The 20347-nt window shown below is 46.2% G+C and overlaps 1 protein-coding gene across 2 annotated transcripts in view; it reads left to right on the top strand.

The window, feature by feature from the left end:
- Positions 1-20347, top strand: part of LOC124045480 (sodium-dependent neutral amino acid transporter SLC6A17-like) — a 125902-nt gene that overhangs the window by 71254 nt on the left and 34301 nt on the right. For both annotated transcript variants that reach the window (XM_046364797.1, XM_046364798.1), the window contains exons 2-3: positions 6226-6641; positions 10661-10818. In XM_046364797.1, the coding sequence (XP_046220753.1) occupies positions 6344-6641; positions 10661-10818 (456 nt within the window). In that variant the 5' untranslated portion in view covers positions 6226-6343. The remainder of the gene's footprint in view (positions 1-6225; positions 6642-10660; positions 10819-20347) is intronic.

The raw sequence follows: 20347 nt of genomic DNA, 5'->3' as shown, positions 1-20347 counted from the left end.
GCAAGGGCTGATTGTTCTAACAATTACCTGAACTTTAAAGAGGAGATGATTCGGGTTTTTGATCGTTCAGTTTTTGGTAGGGAGGCTTCTAGGGCCCTGGCTTCCCTATGTCAAGGTGATCGATCCATAACGGATTACTCTATAGAGTTTCGCACTCTTGCTGCCTCTAGTGACTGGAACGAGCCGGCGCTGCTCGCTCGTTTTCTGGAGGGACTCCACGCAGAGGTTAAAGATGAGATTCTCTCCCGGGAGGTTCCTTCCAGTGTGGACTCTTTGATTGCACTCGCCATCCGCATAGAACGACGGGTAGATCTTCGTCACCAAGCTCGTGGAAGAGAGCTCGCGTTAACGGTGTTTCCCCTCTCCGCATCGCAACCATCTCCCTCCTCTGGCTCAGAGACTGAGCCCATGCAGCTGGGAGGTATTCGCATCTCGACTAAGGAGAGGGAACGGAGGATCACCAACCGCCTGTGCCTCTATTGCGGACTTGCTGGACATTTTGTCAATTCATGTCCAGTAAAAGCCAGAGCTCATCAGTAAGCGGAGGGCTACTGGTGAGCGCTACTACTCAGGTCTCTCCATCAAGATCCTGTACTACTATGTCGGTCCATCTACGCTGGACCGGATCGGGTGCTACATGCAGTGCCTTGATAGACTCTGGGGCTGAGGGTTGTTTTATGGACGAAGCATGGGCTCGGAAACATGACATTCCTTTCAGACAGTTAGGAAGCCTACGCCCATGTTCGCCTTAGATGGTAGTCATCTCCCCAGTATCAGATATGAGACACTACCTTTAACCCTCACAGTATCTGGTAACCACAGTGAGACTATTTCCTTTTTGATTTTTCGTTCACCTTTTACACCTGTTGTTTTGGGTCATCCCTGGCTAGTATGTCATAATCCTTCTATTAATTGGTCTAGTAATTCTATCCTATCCTGGAACGTTTCTTGTCATGTGAAGTGTTTAATGTCTGCTATCCCTCCCGTTTCTTCTGTCCCCACTTCTCAGGAGGAACCTGGCGATTTGACAGGAGTGCCGGAGGAATATCATGATCTGCGCACGGTCTTCAGTCGGTCCAGAGCCAACTCCCTTCCTCCTCACCGGTCGTATGATTGTAGTATTGATCTCCTTCCGGGGACCACTCCTCCTCGGGGTAGACTATACTCTCTGTCGGCTCCCGAACGTAAGGCTCTCGAGGATTATTTGTCTGTGTCTCTTGACGCCGGCACCGTAGTGCCTTCTTCCTCCCCCTGCCGGGGCGGGGTTTTTTTGTTAAGAAGGACGGTACTCTGCGCCCCTGCGTGGATTATCGAGGGCTGAATGACATAACGGTTAAGAATCGTTATCCGCTTCCCCTTATGTCATCAGCCTTCGAGATTCTGCAGGGAGCCAGGTTCTTTACTAAGTTGGACCTTCGTAACGCTTACCATCTCGTGCGCATCAGAGAGGGGGACGAGTGGAAAACGGCGTTTAACACTCCGTTAGGGCATTTTGAGTACCGGGTTCTGCCGTTTGGTCTCGCTAATGCGCCAGCTGTTTTTCAGGCATTAGTTAATGATGTTCTGAGAGACATGCTGAACATCTTTGTTTTTGTCTACCTTGACGATATCCTGATTTCTTCACCGTCACTCGAGATTCATGTTCAGCACGTTCGACGTGTACTCCAGCGCCTTTTAGAGAATTGTCTCTACGTGAAGGCTGAGAAGTGCTCTTTTCATGTCTCCTCCGTCACTTTTCTCGGTTCTGTTATTTCCACTGAAGGCATTCAGATGGATCCCGCTAAGGTCCAAGCTGTCAGTGATTGGCCCGTTCCAAGGTCACGTGTCGAGTTGCAGCGCTTTCTAGGTTTCGCTAATTTCTATCGGCGTTTCATTCGTAATTTCGGTCAAGTTGCTGCCCCTCTCACAGCTCTTACTTCTGTCAAGACGTGTTTTAAGTGGTCCGGTTCCGCCCAGGGAGCTTTTGATCTTCTCAAGAAACGTTTTACGTCCGCTCCTATCCTCATTACTCCTGACGTCACTAAACAATTCATTGTCGAGGTTGACGCTTCAGAGGTAGGCGTGGGAGCCATTCTATCCCAGCGCTTCCAGTCTGACGATAAGGTTCATCCTTGCGCTTATTTTTCTCATCGCCTGTCGCCATCGGAACGCAACTATGATGTGGGTAACCGCGAACTGCTCGCCATCCGCTTAGCCCTAGGCGAATGGCGACAGTGGTTGGAGGGGGCGACCGTTCCTTTTGTCGTTTGGACAGACCATAAGAACCTTGAGTACATCCGTTCTGCCAAACGACTTAATGCACGTCAAGCTCGTTGGGCGTTGTTTTTCGCTCGTTTCGAGTTTGTGATTTCTTACCATCCGGGTAGTAAGAACACCAAGCCTGATGCCTTATCCCGTCTCTTTAGTTCTTCTGTGGCTTCTACTGATCCCGAGGGGATTCTTCCTTATGGGCGTGTTGTCGGGTTGACAGTCTGGGGAATTGAAAGACAGGTTAAGCAAGCACTCACGCACACTGCGTCGCCGCGCGCTTGTCCTAGTAACCTTCTTTTCGTTCCTGTTTCTACTCGTCTGGCTGTTCTTCAGTGGGCTCACTCTGCCAAGTTAGCTGGTCATCCCGGCGTTCGAGGTACTCTTGCTTCTATTCGCCAGCGCTTTTGGTGGCCTACTCAGGAGCGTGACACGCGCCGTTTCGTGGCTGCTTGTTCGGACTGCGCGCAGACTAAGTCAGGTAACTCTCCTCCTGCCGGTCGTCTCAGACCGCTTCCCATTCCTTCTCGACCATGGTCTCACATCGCCTTAGACTTCATTACCGGTCTGCCTTTGTCTGCGGGGAAGACTGTGATTCTTACGGTTGTCGATAGGTTCTCTAAGGCGGCACATTTCATTCCCCTCGCTAAGCTTCCTTCTGCTAAGGAGACGGCACAAATCATCATCGAGAATGTGTTCAGAATTCATGGCCTCCCGTTAGACGCCGTTTCAGACAGAGGTCCGCAATTCACGTCACAGTTTTGGAGGGAGTTCTGTCGTTTGATTGGTGCGTCCGTCAGTCTCTCTTCCGGGTTTCATCCCCAGTCTAACGGTCAAGCAGAAAGGACCAATCAGACGATTGGTCGCATACTACGCAGCCTTTCTTTTAGAAACCCTGCGTCTTGGGCAGAACAGCTCCCCTGGGCAGAATACGCTCACAACTCGCTTCCTTCGTCTGCTACCGGGTTATCTCCGTTTCAGAGTAGTCTGGGTTACCAGCCTCCTCTGTTCTCATCCCAGCTTGCCGAGTCCAGCGTTCCCTCCGCTCAAGCGTTTGTCCAACGTTGTGAGCACACCTGGAGGAGGGTGAGGTCTGCACTTTGCCGTTACAGGGCACAGACTGTGAGAGCCGCCAATAAACGTAGGATTAAGAGTCCTAGGTATTGTTGCGGCCAGAGAGTGTGGCTTTCCACTCGTAACCTTCCCCTTACGACAGCTTCCCGTAAGTTGACTCCGCGGTTCATTGGTCCGTTCCGTGTCTCCCAGGTCATCAATCCTGTCGCTGTGCGACTGCTTCTTCCGCGACATCTTCGTCACGTCCATCCTGTCTTCCATGTCTCCTGTGTCAAGCCCTTTCTTCGCACCCCCGTTCGTCTCCCCCCCCGTCCTTGTCGAGAGCGCACCTATTTACAAGGTACGTAGGATCATGGACATGCGTTCTCGGGGACGGGGTCACCAATACTTAGTGGATTGGGAGGGTTACGGTCCTGAGGAGAGGAGTTGGGTTCCGTCTCGGGACGTGCTGGACCGTTCGCTGATTGATGATTTCCTCCGTTGCCGCCAGGATTCCTCCTCGAGTGCGCCAGGAGGCGCTCGGTGAGTGGGGGGGTACTGTCATGTTTTGTCTTATATTGTCTTGTCATTTTGCTTTCCCTTCTGTTCGTTTTCCCCCTGCTGGTCTTATTAGGTTCGTTCCCTTTTTTCTCTCTCCCTCCCTCTCTCTCTTCTCTCTATCGTTCCGTTCCTGCTCTCAGCTGTTCCTATTCCCCTACTCAATCATCTAGTCTTTTCACACCTGTTCCGTATCTTGCCCTCTGATTAGAGTCCCTATTTCTCCCCTTGTTTTCCGTTTCTGTCCTGTCGGATCCTTGTATATTGTTCGCCGTGCTGTGTCTTTGTCTCGCCCTGTCGTGTCTTGTTTCCCTCAGATGCTGCGTGTGAGCAGGTGTCTGAGTCTGCTACGGTCGGTGCCTTCCCGAGGCAACCTACAGTTAATGGTCGAGTCTCCAGTCTGTCCTCGTCACTACGAGTGGAATTAAGTTTTTTATGTTTTGTTTTCTGCTCTGATTGTCCAGGAGTATTGCCTATTTCCTTTACTGGAATAAAGAGTCTGTTTTCGCCAAGTCGCTTTTGGGTCCTCATTCACCTGCATAACAGCCTTGCGAAGGCAATAGCTAAACTGTTTGTATTCGGTCATGTTTCCGGTCTCCTTGCCATGATTAAAACCAGTGGTTTGCACTTTCAGTTTTGCGTGAATGCTGCCATCAAGCCACGGTTTCTGGTTGTGGAATGTTTTAATAGTCACCTTGGGTACAACATCACCGATGCACTTGTTAATAAACTTGCTCACCGAATCAGAGTATACATCAATGTTGTTGTCTGAGGCTATCCGGAACATATTCCAGTCCACGTGATCGAAGCAATCTTGAAGCGTGGAATCCGAATGGTCGGACCAGCGTTGGAACAGACCTCAGCATGGGCGTTTCTGTCTATAGGCTGGGAGCTACAAAATGGAGTCGTGGTCAGATTTGCCAAAAGGGACTATAGCACTTGTTTTACTGTGGATATAGAAACTTTTGTAGCTGTTTCCTCCAGCATTTTCACAAGGTACTCTGCTGCTTTCTGTGATTGATTTGCACTTCTCGCACCAACGTACGTTCATCTCTAGGAGACAGAACGCGTTTCCTTCCTGAGCTGTATGACGGCTGCATGGTTCCACGGTGTTTATACTTGCGTACTATTGTTTGTTCAGATGAACGTGGTACCTTCAGGCGTTTGGAAATTGCTCCCAAGGATGAACCAGACTTGTGGAGGTCTACAATCTATTTTCTTAGGTCTTGGCTGATTTCTTTTGATTTTCCCATGATGTCAAGCACAGAGACACTGAGTTTGAAGGTAGCCCTTGAAATACATCCACAGGTACACCTCCAATTGACACAAATTATGTCAATTAGCCTATCAAAAGCTTCTAAAGCCATGACATAATTTTCAGGAATTGTCCAAGCTGTTTAAAGGTCCAGTCAACTTAGTGAATGTAAACTTCTGACCCACTGGAATTGTAATATAGTGAATTATAAGTGAAATAATCTGTCTGCCAACAATTGTTGGAAAAATTACTTGTGTCATGCACAAAGTAGATGTCCTAACCGACTTGCCAAAACTATAGTTTGTTAACAATAAATGTGTGGAGTGGTTGATAAACGAGTTTTAATGACTCCAACCTAAGTGTATGTAAACTTCCAACTTCAACTGTATAGCACAGACCCCTCCCCCCATCAGATGTACTGGCTAAACCAACAACATAGCATCCCTCTGAGGAAGGGACAGGAAAGGAGCTACTGACTTGTCAAGCAGCCAGTCAGCCGACCACCCCAGGCAGCCAGTCAGCCGACCACCCCAAGCAGCCAGTCAGCCGACCACCCCAAGCAGCCAGTCAGCCGACCACCCCAAGCAGCCAGTCAGCCGACCACCACAAGCAGCCAGTCAGCCGACCACCCCAAGCAGCCAGTCAGCCGACCACCCCAAGCAGCCAGTCAGCCGACCACCCCAAGCAGCCAACCAACCAACCAGAGATTAGAGGGTTTTACACAGTCTCCCTCCACAAAGTTACATTTGATTGCCCAATGCCGTGAGCTCAGGCGATTTCCATTCAGACTCCATTTCTAGACAAATCTCCTTTAGCTATTACCTTAGACCTGGCATAATTAATGGGAATGACATAAATACAGCTGAATCATGCTGAAATGTTAGCTCTTTGATCAAAACTACTGTGGTTTTAAAGAGCCCATACAGGAGGGGAGAGGAGACTGCTGTGGATAAGGTGTCTGTATTTGTCTAGTTGCATAAGATATAGACATTGAGCTTTTGTCGCTGTAAATTATCTGTGTTTCAAGGCATATACAGAGACATATTTCCAAGTCTGATTGTTTAGGACATAGAAAGATTTATCTAACCAACTCGTAACTTGTCTCTTTCCAGGTTCAAGACAAAAAAACATCTTTACGCCTCTATCTGTGGAATCTACCTTTTGACCATCTCTGACCCCTTCTGACATCGTATCCCTGACCCTAGACCACCCTCACCATCCACCGCCACCATGCCTAAAAACAGCAAGGTGACCCTGGGACTCCCTCACAGTGATCCCGTCACTGAGTCAGTGGCGGACCTCCTGACCCTGGCCGAGCCCCTGGACTATAAGAGCAGCCGGATGAGTATGGGTCTCAGCCCCGGGGCCCAGCCGGCCATGGGCAAGGGCCTGCTGCCTTCTCCAGGGGACGAGGAGGGGAGGCCGGCCTGGAACAGCAAGCTGCAGTACATCCTGGCCCAGGTCGGGTTCTCTGTGGGGCTGGGCAATGTCTGGAGGTTCCCCTACCTGTGTCAGAAGAACGGAGGAGGTGGGTAACGCTGGGGAATCTGGGTATTGTACTTAGTTACTGGTGGGGATTCTGGGGGGATTCTGGATAGTGTAGTCACAGGGGGGATATGGGAACCTTAGTCTTTGTCGGGATTATCTGTGGGGCTGGGAAATATTTGGAGGTTCCCCTACCTGTGTCACAAGAACAGAGGAGGTGGGGTCTGGGTATTGTAGTCACTCTTGGAGTGGGGAGATATGGATACTGTTGTCACTAGTGGGGATTATGGATACTGTTTTTTCGGTGGGGATGGGCTTCCCTATAGGCCTCGCTATCGTATATGAGGTTTTCCTACCTAGGCCGGAAGAATGGAGGAGCTGGGTATTGTAGTCACCGGAGATTCTGGGCACTGTAGTCAATCTGCATACTGTAATTACTAGTGAGGGTTTTTTGAAACTCTCACTAGTAATTACTAGCAGTTACTGTGTTATAATAATGATGATGATAATGACGATCATGAAGACCCATGCTGTGTTTACTATGTATGTATCAGAACACGCTCATCCTTTACAGCTTTACAAGGCTTTACAGGTTTAAAAGGCTTTACAGCTTTACAAGGCTTGAGACAGTGTAGTTTGTTTTGATGTCACCAGTCACCCCAGGCTGGTGGAGAAATGGTGGGGGGTAAGAGCATCACATCTCTCGACAAGGCGGGTCATTGTTCTGGCAGACTGGACAGGTGTGAAATAGCAGGCAGTTGTAGCTGTCACTATTCACATTTTCTATGGTGTAGTAACAGGCTGAGTCAGGGAACATCCAATAGGTGACCCTGAGCATCTTGTTCACTTGTTGCAACAAGGATAAACATGGTGAAGTACTATAATACATTTGACTTCAAATATATACTGCCCTTGGCTATACTAGTACTATAATACCCTAGTATCCCCTAGTACAGTGTTTCCCAAAACACGAGGGGATGGAAGGTGGGTGCGGGTCCCCCCTCCGTCTTAAAATCATTGAATAAATATATATATTTATATTATGGTTACATACAGTATATACATTCAGTAGCAGTCAAAGGTTTGGACACACCTACTCATTCAAGAGTTTTTACTATTTTCAAATTTTTACTATTTTCTACATAGTGAAGACATCAAAACTATGAAATAACACATATGGAATCATGTAGTAATTTTAAAAAATGTACATATATTTTATCTTTGAGATTTGAGATTAGCCACCCTTTGCCTTGATGACATATTTGCACACTCTTGGCATTCTCTCAACCAGCTTCACCTGGAATGCTTTTCCAACAGTCTTGAAGGAGTTTCCACATATGCTGAACACTTGTTGTCTGCTTTTCCTTCACTCTGCGGTCCAACTCACCCCAAACCATCTCAATTGTCAGGTGATTGTGGAGGACTGGTCATCTGATGCAGCACTCTATCACTCTCCTTCTTGGTCAAATAGCCTTTACACTGCCTGGAGGTGTGTTGGGTCATTGTCCTGTTGAAAAACAAATGATAGTCCCACTAAGCACAAACCACATGGGATTGCGTATCGCTGTAAAATGCTGTGATAGCCATGCTGGTTAAGTGTGCCTTGAATTCTAAGTAATCAAGACAGTGTCACCAGCAAAGCACCCCCACACCATCACACCTCCTTCTCCATGCTTCAATGGTGGGAACCATACATGCATAGATCATCCGTTCACCTACTCTGCGTCTCACAAAGACACAGCGGTTGGAACAAAAAAATTCAAATCAGACAAAAGGACAGATTTTCACCGGTCTAAAGTCAATTTGTTGTGTTTCTTGCCCAAAACAAGTCTGTTCTTCTTATTGGTGTCCTTTAGTAGTGGTTTCTTTGCAGCAGTTTGGCTATGAAGGCCTGATTCACACAGTCTCCTCTGAACAGTTGTTGAGATGTGTCATTTCTGAAGCATTTATTTGGGCTGCAATTTGAGGTGCAGTTAACTCTAATGAACTTATCCTCTGCAGCAGAGGTAACTCTGGTTCTTCCTTTCCTGTGGCGGTCCTCATGAGAGCCAGTTTCATTACAGCACTTGATGGTTTTTGGCGACTGCACTTGAAGAAACTTTGAAAGTTCTTGAAATGTTCAGGATTGACTGACCTTCATGTCTTAAAGTAATGATGGACTGTCGTTTCTCTTATCTTATTTGAGCTGTTCTTGCCAGAATATGGACCTGGTCTTTTACCAAATAAGGCTATATTCTGTATACCACTAACCTTATCACAAATGCAGCAAATGAAATTCCTGATATTTGAAATGCATTCCAGGTGACTAAATCATTAAGCTGGTTGAGACAATACCAAGAATGGGCAAAGCTGTCATCAAGGAAAAGGGTGGCTACTATATATAATATACATTTTGATTTGTTTAACACTCTTTTGTTACTACATGATTCCATATGTGTTATTTCAATGTAGAAAATAATAAAAATAAAGAAAAACACTTCATGAGTAGGTGTTCTATATATATATATATATATAATTTTTTTGAAAGTCGTGTGCCATCAGGTGCCATTTCTAAACTGTTGTGTCCCAGTGAAACCTGACACCGTGGTAGACTGTAACCTCAAGACCAGGCTTGTCCTAGTGATGATTGATTCTGATGCTCCTTGACAACCCATTTGTGTCTCCCTACGTCCTCTCCTCTCGTCTCATCTCGTCTCCTCACCTCTCCACTCCTCTCGTCTCCTCTCCTCTCCTCTCATCTCCTCTCCTCTCGTCTCGTCTCCTCACCTCTCCTCTCGTCTCCTCTCCTCTCCTCTGCTCTACTCTCCTCTCGTCTCATCTCGTCTCCTCACCTCTCCTCTCCTCTCGTCTCGTCTCCTCACCTCTCCTCTCGTATCCTCACCTCTCATCTCTTCTCGTCTCCTCTCATCTCGTCTCCTCTCCTCTCATCTCGTCTCCTCACCTCTCCTCTCGTCTCGTCTCCTCACCTCTCATCTCCTCTCATCTCATCTCCTCTCGTCTCCTCACCTCTCCTCTCGTCTCCTCTCCTCTCATCTCCTCTCGTCTCCTCTCCTCTCCTCTCGTCTCGTCTCGTCTCCTCCTCACCTCTCCTCTCGTCTCCTCACCTCTCCTCTACCCTCGCGTCTCGTCTCCTCTCCTCTCGTCTCCTCACCTCTCATCTCCTCTCATCTCGTCTCCTCTCCTCTCTCTCTCTCTTCCTCCTTTCCCCCCTCCTTCATGTTCTCTCTATTCTATTGCCTTTTGATGAAAGGCCAGTAGAGATGACATTGAACAAAGGCTACAGTATTATAGGGCTCAATTACAGCAGCAAAAAGCACCACTGTATTATAAAGCCCTCCATCAAAATAATTGTGTTCCAAAGAGTAAAGAGCATTATAAACCTGGGCTTTCGCTCTGCTGTGTTTGTATCCGCACAACCAGTCCAGGCCTCCTAGTCCCAGGTGTGTTATTACTGGGATTTGTTTTCTGGTCTCCTGGAATAGCAGCAGCAAGTGAGAGTTGGCTGGCAGCCAAGGTTGTGTTGATTAGGGTATTCATTAGGGTGCAAATGTGTTGTTTGTGAGTGTATGACGATGCTCTGTGTGCTCAGTGGAGCTAAAAGAGGGAGAGTAGAGAGGTACAGTTTAGTGCAAGACAGAGGGATACAGGAAGTAGTGAGGCTGCAGAAGGCAGAGAGAGACAGGAAGTGGTGAGGCTGCAGAAGGCAGAGAGAGACAGGAAGTGGTGAGGCTGCAGAAGGCAGAGAGAGATGGGAAGTGGTGACGCTGCAGAAGACACAGTGAGACAGGAAGTGGTGAGGCTGCAGAGGTAGGATAATAGAAAACATGACCATGACAAACCAGTCTGTCTTTTTTGCTTGAGACATTTCTTTCAATGTGAAATATAGTGTTCTAGGCTTTTCCTTCCATCCAGAAGGCTGTTTCAATTTGACCTTTACTGACTTGTACCTAACCTTCTTCCTCTACATTCTCCGTCTCCTTCTCATTCCTCTTTCTTCCACTTCTCCTTCCCATTCACTCTTCCCCTCCCCCATCCCCTCCCTCCACCCCCTTCCTCTCTCAGGTGCGTACCTGGTCCCGTACTTCATCCTCCTCATCCTCATCGGGATCCCTCTGTTCTTCCTGGAACTGGCGGTGGGACAGAGGATTAGGAGAGGCAGCATTGGGGTGTGGAACTACGTTTACCCTCAGCTAGGAGGCATCGGGGTCTCCAGTCTAATGGTGAGAGGCTTGCACACACACACACTAAAGGACTGTGGCGGTCATGACATTTTGTCAGCCGGTGAATGTCGTGCAAATAACTGCTGGTCTCGTGGTACATGACCGTTAATTACAATAAACACGTTTAGCATCTCTAGGCTTTGAGCCACTGTTGCGGACCTTTAGCACATCTACGTTTTTAAAAGTCTAATACATCTTTGAATGTAGCCTAGCCTACATTTGAATGTAGCCTACACCATCACACAATAAATCCATTATTTATTTAAGCAGGTTTAAAGAAATGTTATGATAGGAAGAAAATTGTAGCTATTTCAGAAGAACAGAATAGCATATTCTGAGACGACCTTATGTTGGGCCCTGATCTATGGCTATGCCATAGGCTGTGGGCTACTTTAGTTGTAAGTCGCTCTGGATAAGAGCGTCTGCTAAATGACTTAAATGTAAATGTAATGTAGTTCATTTAGCAGACAAGATTGGTTTTCATTCCTGTAGTATCATTTTATAGTAAGAAGAATAAAATTGAACATAGCTGAATAAAATATAAAATATTGTTTTTCCCAAACGATTTCTGAGGGAATAATATAATAATAAAGCCTACTAATGTACAGTACACACATACTCATTCAAGGGTTTCTTTATTTTTACTATTTTCTACATTGTATAATTATCATGACACAAGGTCAGACCCAGATGTAGACACAGGAGGCAGATGGTTGGAGTCTTACAATCTTAATTAATCCAAAAGGAGTAGGCAAGAGAATGGTTGTGGACAGGCAAAAAGGTCAAAACCAGATCAGAGTCTAGGAGGTACAGAGTGGCAGGCTCGTGGTCAAGGCAGGCAGAATGGTCAGGCAGGCGGGTACAAAGTCCAGAAACAGGCAAGGGTCAAAACCAGGAGGATTAGAAAAAGGAGAAATGCAAAAAGCAGGAGAAAGAGAAAACCACTGGTTGACTTGGAAATATACAAGACAAACTGGCACAGAGAGACAGGAAACACAGGGATGAATACACTGGGGAAAATCAGCGACACCTGGAGGGGGTGGAGACAGTCACAAGAACAGGTGAAACAGATCAGGGCGTACCCCACCTGTCGTCCTACCTGGGTGCATACCTGGCTGACCGGGGTGCCGGCGGTGGAATTGGCGATGAGGGCCAGGTCCAGGATGTCTTTAGCAGGTTTCCAGGTCTAGGTTGGCTCGCTCCGACTGACTGTTGGTTTGGGGATGGAATCCGGATGACAGGTTGGCCGACTGCCCAATAAGGGTGCAGAATGCCTTCCAGAATTGAGACGAGAACTGAGGACCCCGATCAGAGACCATGTCTACCGGGAGTCCGTGGATCCGGAAGACATGCTGCATCATAAGCTGAGCCGTCTCCTTGGCAGAAGGTAGTTTGGGGTAGTTTGGGGAGAGGGATGAAATGGGCGGCCTTGGAAAACCGGTCGACTACCGTCAGAATGACAGTGTTGCCATCAGACGGAGGAAGCCCAGTGACAAAGTCCAGAGATATATGAGACCAGGGACGATGAGGGACCAGTAGTGGCTGCAGGAGGACAGAAGGAGCTTGCAGTGGAGTCTTGTTTTGAGCACACACTGGGCATGAGGCGATGAAGGCTGAGACATCAGGAACCATTGTGGGCCACCAGAAGCGTTGTCTAAGGAAGGCTGATGTACGACGGGACCCTGGATGACAGGTCAGCCTGGAGGAATAAGCCCATTCCAGGAACCGGGACTGGACTTGATTAGGGACAAAAATCCGGTTAGCCAGGCTCCCTTCAGGTCCAGGCTGGGATCGTTGTGCCTCCCGGATCAGGTTCTCAATACCCCAATCCACAGTGTCAGCAAGGCATGAGGTAGGGAGAATGGTTTCAGAGGTCGAGGGTGTGGCAAAGGAACTGTATAGGCGGAGAGGGCATCAGGCTTCACATTCTTTGACCCTGGGCAGTAGGAAATGCTGAAGTTGAATCTGGTAAACAAGTGGGCCCACCGTGCCTGCCTGGAGTTGAGGCGCTTGGCTGTACGGAAATATTCCAGGTTTTTATGGTCGGTCCAGACCAGGAATGGCTGGCTGCCATCTTCACCGCCACAGGAGTTCTCGTTTGCCAACATCGTAGTTCCTTTCAGCAGGATTGAGACGATGGTACAGGAAGGCACAGGGATGAAGCTTCTGGTCCTGGGCAGATCGCTGGGACAGGATGGCCCCCACTCCAACAACCGAAGCATCCACTTCCACCACAAATTGACGCGAGGGGTCCAGATGGATGAGGATGGGTGCTGTTGTGAACCGATGCTTCAGGTCCACAAAGACTTTGTCGACATCTGGAGACCATTTGAATGGCAAATAAACAGGGGGAAATCAGCGACACCTGGAGAGGGTGGAGACAATCACAAGGACAGGTGAAACAGATCAGGGCGTGACAAGAATCATAGTGAAGACATCAAAACTATGAAATAACACATATGGAATCATGTAGTAACCAAAAAAGTGTTAAACAAATCAAATATATTTTATATTTTAGATTCTTCAAAGTAGTCACCCTTTGCCTTGATGACAGCTTTGCACACTCTTGGCAAAAAAGCAAACTCGGCTCCATCCTTCATTGAGGCAGATGGCTTGTTCCTAACAAAACCCTTTGGTATTGCCAACCACTTGAATAACGTTTTTGTTGACAAGATTAGCAAACTTAGGCCTGAAATGCAAACAACAAATGCTAAGCCTTCAGCACTGTAGTTTGAGTTCTACAAAGTGGGTGTGGAAGAGGTGAAACAATTGTAGCTGTCTATGAATGAGGACAAACCACCTGGTACCCACAAAGGTTGGGACACAGTTCAGACACTCATCGGTACAAGACATGTAACCAGAGGTCTCTTCATAGTTCCCAGGTTCAGAACAGAGGCTGGGAATCACACGTTATTTAAATAGAGCCATGACCACATGGAACTTTATGCCATCCCAGGTAACTCAAGCTAGCAATAAAACCAGATTAAAAACCAGATAAAATAACACTTTACTGCACAAACGGGACTGTGAAGAGACACTGCCATTTTATTTAAAAAAATATTATAATTTGCCCTGTATTATGTATTAGACCTAGATCATGTGTGTATTAAATGTATGTATTTCAGTCCTTGACTAATAGTGTTCTGTACTATGTCTTATGTCATCTTTCATGTGGACCCCAAGAAGAGTACGGCTAATGGGGGATCCTAATAAGTACAAAATGCCAAATATGCCTTCTGGCAACGCTAGAATAGAAATCTTTATTGTTCTCCAATGAGCAGCCAAGTCTGTCTCAAACATATACCATTCACCAGGACACGAAACAGCAGTTTTGATGTCATTGTCTCAGTTTACCTGACAGACGTGTGGTCTGATGAAACATTTTGCGTCCCTCAGAAGGCCTACCCACATTAGTGTCTCTAGAGAGTTCAAAGTAGACTGACATACAGACGTCAGCACTACCAGTCGCTTTCATCTGTCAAATGTCACACTCCTCCATCCTCAGTACTCTCAGGCAGAGGCTTCTGTCCAGGAGAAGATGTGCGCTCTGGATGTCTATGTTGCTATGTGGCTAACTGAAGGACCAAGAAGCTAGCCTGTCTGTCAAATACAGTTGGCTTTAGAGCTCAGGTTACTCACCACAATCACATCTGCAATGTCCACAGTCAGCCAGCCAGCCAGTCAGTCAGCGAGTCAGTAAGCCAAACAGTCAGTGAGTCAGCCAAACAGTCAGTGAGTCAGCCAGTGAGTCAGTCAGCTAGTGAGTCAGTCAGCCAGTGAGTCAGTCAGCCAGAAAGTCAGTGAGTCAGTCAGCCAGTCAGTCTGTAGTCAGTCATTCAGTCAGTGAGTCAGCCAAACAGTCAGTGAGTCAGCGAATCAGCCATTCAGTGAGTCAGTCAGTGAGTACGCCAATCAGTCAGCCAGTCAGTCAGTCAGTCAGCCAGTCAGTCAGTGAGTCAGCCAAACAGTCAGTGAGTCAGCGAGTCAGTCAGCTAGTGAGTCAATCAGCCAGTGAGTCAGTTAGTCAGTCAGTCAGACTATAGATCTCAGGGCACTCACCACACTCACATCTGCTACAGCCAGCCAGTCAGTCAGTGAGTGACTCAGTGAGTGAGTCAGTAAGTCGGTGAGTCTTGTGTCTGTGAGTCAGTCAGCCAGTCAGTCAGCCAATGAGTCAGTCAGCCAATGAGTCAGTCAGTCTGTGAGTCAGCCAGCCAGTCAGTCAGACTTTAGATCTCAGGGCACTCACCACGCTCACATCTACTACAGCCAGTCAGTCAGTCAGTGACACAGTCAGTCTGTAGTCAGTCAGTCTGTCAGTGAGTCCATTATTCGGTCAGTCTGTAGTCAGCCAGGCCCATGCAGCCCTGGTCCAGTGAGGTGCTAGCATGGATAATGTAACATAGGCCAACATTTAGTCAGTCAGTGAGTCAGTCCGCCAGTCAGTCAGTGAGTAAGTCAGTCAGTGAGTCAGTGAGTCAGTCAGTCAGTCAGTCAGTCAGTCAGTCAGTCAGTCAGTCAGTGAGTAAGTAAGTAAGTCAGTCAGTCAGTCAGTCAGCCAGTGAGTCAGTCAGTGAGTCAATCAGCCATTCAGTCAGCCAGTCAGCCAGCCAGTCAATCAGTCAGCCAATCAGTCAGTCAGCCAGTGAGTAAGTCAGTCACTCAGAGTCAGTCAGTAAGTTAATAAGTTAATAAGTCAGTCAGTCAGTCAGGGATTAAGTCAATCAATCAGCGAGTCAGTCTTTCAGTCAGTCAGTCAGTCAGTGGCACAGTCAGCCAGTAAACCAGTCAGTCAGTCAATCAATCAGTCAGTCAGTCTTTCAGTCAGTCAGTCAGTCAGTGGCACAGTCAGCCAGTAAACCAGTCAGTCAGTCAATCAATCAGCGAGTCAGTCTTTCAGTCAGTCAGTCAGTCAGTGGCACAGTCAGCCAGTAAACCAGTCAGTCAGTCAGTCAGTCAGTTAGTGACAGTAAGTCAGTCAGTTAGTGACACAGTCAGTCACGCAGTCAGTCATTCAGTCAGACAGCCAGTTAGTGACACAGTCAGTCAGTCACTCAGTCAGTCAGTCAGCCAGTCAACCAGTCAGTTAGTGACACAGTCAATCAGTCAGTCACTTAGTCAGTCAGTCAGCCACACAGTCAGTCAGTCAGTCAGTTAGTGACACAGTCAGTCAGTCATTCCGTCTGTAGTCAGTCAGTATCTAATAGCTAGCATAGCAATGAAGCATTGTATTGGGCACACATCTTAGAATGAAGCATTGTATTGGGCACACATCTTAGAATGAAGCATTGTATTGGGCACACATCTTAGAATGAAGCATTGTATTGGGCACACATCTTAGAATGAAGCATTGTATTGGGCACACATCTTAGAATGAAGCATTGTATTGGGCACACATCTTAGAATGAAGCATTGTATTGGGCACACATCTTAGAATGAAGCATTGTATTGGGCACACATCTTAGAATGAAGCATTGTATTGGGCACACATCTTAGAATGAAGCATTGTATTGGACACACATCTTAGAATGAAGCATTGTATTGGGCACACATCTTAGAATGAAGCATTGTATTGGGCACACATCTTAGAATGAAGCATTGTATTGGGCACACATCTTAGAATGAAGCATTGTATTGGGCACACATCTTAGAATGAAGCATTGTATTGGGCACACATCTTAGAATGAAGCATTGTATTGGGCACACATCTTAGAATGAAGCATTGTATTGGGCACACATCTTAGAATGAAGCATTGTATTGGGCACACATCTTAGAATGAAGCATTGTATTGGGCACACATCTTAGAATGAAGCATTGTATTGGGCACACATCTTAGAATGAAGCATTGTATTGGGCACACATCTTAGAATGAAGCATTGTATTGGGCACACATCTTAGAATGAAGCATTGTATTGGGCACACATCTTAGAATGAAGCATTGTATTGGGCACACATCTTAGAATGAAGCATTGTATTGGGCACACATCTTAGAATGAAGCATTGTATTGGGCACACATCTTAGAATGAAGCATTGTATTGGACACACATCTTAGAATGAAGCATTGTATTGGACACACATCTTAGAATGAAGCATTGTATTGGGCACACATCTTAGAATGAAGCATTGTATTGGACACACATCTTAGAATGAAGCATTGTATTGGGCACACATCTTAGAATGAAGCATTGTATTGGGCACACATCTTAGAATGAAGCATTGTATTGGGCACACATCTTAGAATGAAGCATTGTATTGGGCACACATCTTAGAATGAAGCATTGTATTGGGCACACATCTTAGAATGAAGCATTGTATTGGGCACACATCTTAGAATGAAGCATTGTATTGGACACACATCTTAGAATGAAGCATTGTATTGGACACACATCTTAGAATGAAGCATTGTATTGGGCACACATCTTAGAATGAAGCATTGTATTGGGCACACATCTTAGAATGAAGCATTGTATTGGGCACACATCTTAGAATGAAGCATTGTATTGGACACACATCTTAGAATGAAGCATTGTATTGGACACACATCTTAGAATGAAGCATTGTATTGGGCACACATCTTAGAATGAAGCATTGTATTGGGCACACATCTTAGAATGAAGCATTGTATTGGGCACACATCTTAGAATGAAGCATTGTATTGGGCACACATCTTAGAATGAAGCATTGTATTGGGCACACATCTTAGAATGAAGCATTGTATTGGGCACACATCTTAGAATGAAGCATTGTATTGGACACACATCTTAGAATGAAGCATTGTATTGGACACACATCTTAGAATGAAGCATTGTATTGGGCACACATCTTAGAATGAAGCATTGTATTGGACACACATCTTAGAATGAAGCATTGTATTGGACACACATCTTAGAATGAAGCATTGTATTGGGCACACATCTTAGAATGAAGCATTGTATTGGGCACACATCTTAGAATGAAGCATTGTATTGGGCACACATCTTAGAATGAAGCATTGTATTGGGCACACATCTTAGAATGAAGCATTGTATTGGGCACACATCTTAGAATGAAGCATTGTATTGGGCACACATCTTAGAATGAAGCATTGTATTGGACACACATCTTAGAATGAAGCATTGTATTGGACACACATCTTAGAATGAAGCATTGTATTGGGCACACATCTTAGAATGAAGCATTGTATTGGACACACATCTTAGAATGAAGCATTGTATTGGACACACATCTTAGAATGAAGCATTGTATTGGACACACATCTTAGAATGAAGCATTGTATTGGACACACATCTTAGAATGAAGCATTGTATTGGGCACACATCTTAGAATGAAGCATTGTATTGGACACACATCTTAGAATGAAGCATTGTATTGGACACACATCTTAGAATGAAGCATTGTATTGGGCACACATCTTAGAATGAAGCATTGTATTGGGCACACATCTTAGAATGAAGCATTGTATTGGGCACACATCTTAGAATGAAGCATTGTATTGGACACACATCTTAGAATGAAGCATTGTATTGGACACACATCTTAGAATGAAGCATTGTATTGGACACACATCTTAGAATGAAGCATTGTATTGGGCACACATCTTAGAATGAAGCATTGTATTGGACACACATCTTAGAATGAAGCATTGTATTGGACACACATCTTAGAATGAAGCATTGTATTGGACACACATCTTAGAATGAAGCATTGTATTGGGCACACATCTTAGAATGAAGCATTGTATTGGACACACATCTTAGAATGAAGCATTGTATTGGACACACATCTTAGAATGAAGCATTGTATTGGACACACATCTTAGAATGAAGCATTGTATTGGGCACACATCTTAGAATGAAGCATTGTATTGGACACACATCTTAGAATGAAGCATTGTATTGGACACACATCTTAGAATGAAGCATTGTATTGGGCACACATCTTAGAATGAAGCATTGTATTGGACACACATCTTAGAATGAAGCATTGTATTGGACACACATCTTAGAATGAAGCATTGTATTGGACACACATCTTAGAATGAAGCATTGTATTGGGCACACATCTTAGAATGAAGCATTGTATTGGGCACACATCTTAGAATGAAGCATTGTATTGGGCACACATCTTAGAATGAAGCATTGTATTGGGCACACATCTTAGAATGAAGCATTGTATTGGACACACATCTTAGAATGAAGCATTGTATTGGACACACATCTTAGAATGAAGCATTGTATTGGACACACATCTTAGAATGAAGCATTGTATTGGGCACACATCTTAGAATGAAGCATTGTATTGGACACACATCTTAGAATGAAGCATTGTATTGGACACACATCTTAGAATGAAGCATTGTATTGGACACACATCTTAGAATGAAGCATTGTATTGGGCACACATCTTAGAATGAAGCATTGTATTGGACACACATCTTAGAATGAAGCATTGTATTGGACACACATCTTAGAATGAAGCATTGTATTGGACACACATCTTAGAATGAAGCATTGTATTGGACATGCATTCTAAGCAGTACTCTACTATAGCTATTGGAAATTGCAGACAGTGCAGGAGGTCCTATACAGTACTATGCAGTGCTGAGGCAGTGAGGATTGAGGTGTTAGGTTTGAGGGTTGAGGCGGCAGGACATGAGGCATTGAGGTGTGAAGTGTAAGGTTTGAGGGTTGAGGTGGGAGGGCACGAGGCATTAAGGCGTAAGGTTTGAGGTGTTAGGCTTGAGGGTTGAGGCGGGAGGGCACGAGGCATTGAGGTGTGAGGCGTAAGGTTTGAGGTGTTAGGCTTGAGGGTTGAGGCGGGAGGGCACGAGGCATTGAGCTGTGAGGCGTAAGGTTTGAGGTGTTAGGCTTGAGTTTTGAGGTGTGAGGTTTAAGGCGTGAGGGCCTGAGGCTTGAAGCAGTGAGGCGTGAATGTTGAAGCGTGAGGGTTGAGCCTGGATAGTTGAGGCGTGAGGTTTGAGGCGTGAGGCATGAGGGTTGAGGCGTGAGAGTTTCAGGCATGAGGGTTGAGGCGTGAGGGTTAAGGTGTGAGGGTTTCAGGCATGATTGAGGCGTGAGGGTTGAGGTGTGAGGGTTTCAGGCATGATTGAGGCGTGAGGGTTGAGGTGTGAGGGTTTCAGGCATGAGAGTTGAGGCATGGGGGTTGAGGCAGTGAGGTGTGAGGGTTGAGGCGTGAGGGTTTCAGGCATGAAGGTTGAGGGTTGAGGCAGGCTGGATGGACCTGGATGTTTATGTACTTACACTAGCATACCAGGTGAGGCGTTATTCATATTCATACTAGCCTACCACTTAGAATGACACCATTATGCTCCTATTGATATTAGAATGTAACCACTGCAGATAAATCAGTCCCGCAGGCTCTGCTGCAGAGGCAGATAAACAGTCAGCCAGGCTCTGCTGCAGAGGCAGATAGACAGTCAGCCAGGCTCTGCTGCAGAGGCAGATAAACAGTCAGCCAGGCCCTGCTGCAGAGGCAGATAGACAGTCAGCCAGGCTCTGCTGCAGAGG

This window comes from Oncorhynchus gorbuscha, linkage group LG10, assembly GCF_021184085.1.
Source record: "Oncorhynchus gorbuscha isolate QuinsamMale2020 ecotype Even-year linkage group LG10, OgorEven_v1.0, whole genome shotgun sequence".
Classification (NCBI taxonomy): Eukaryota; Metazoa; Chordata; class Actinopteri; order Salmoniformes; family Salmonidae; genus Oncorhynchus; species Oncorhynchus gorbuscha.
Note: the sequence above shows the minus strand (reverse complement) of the source record. Positions and strands in the feature narration are given on the sequence as shown.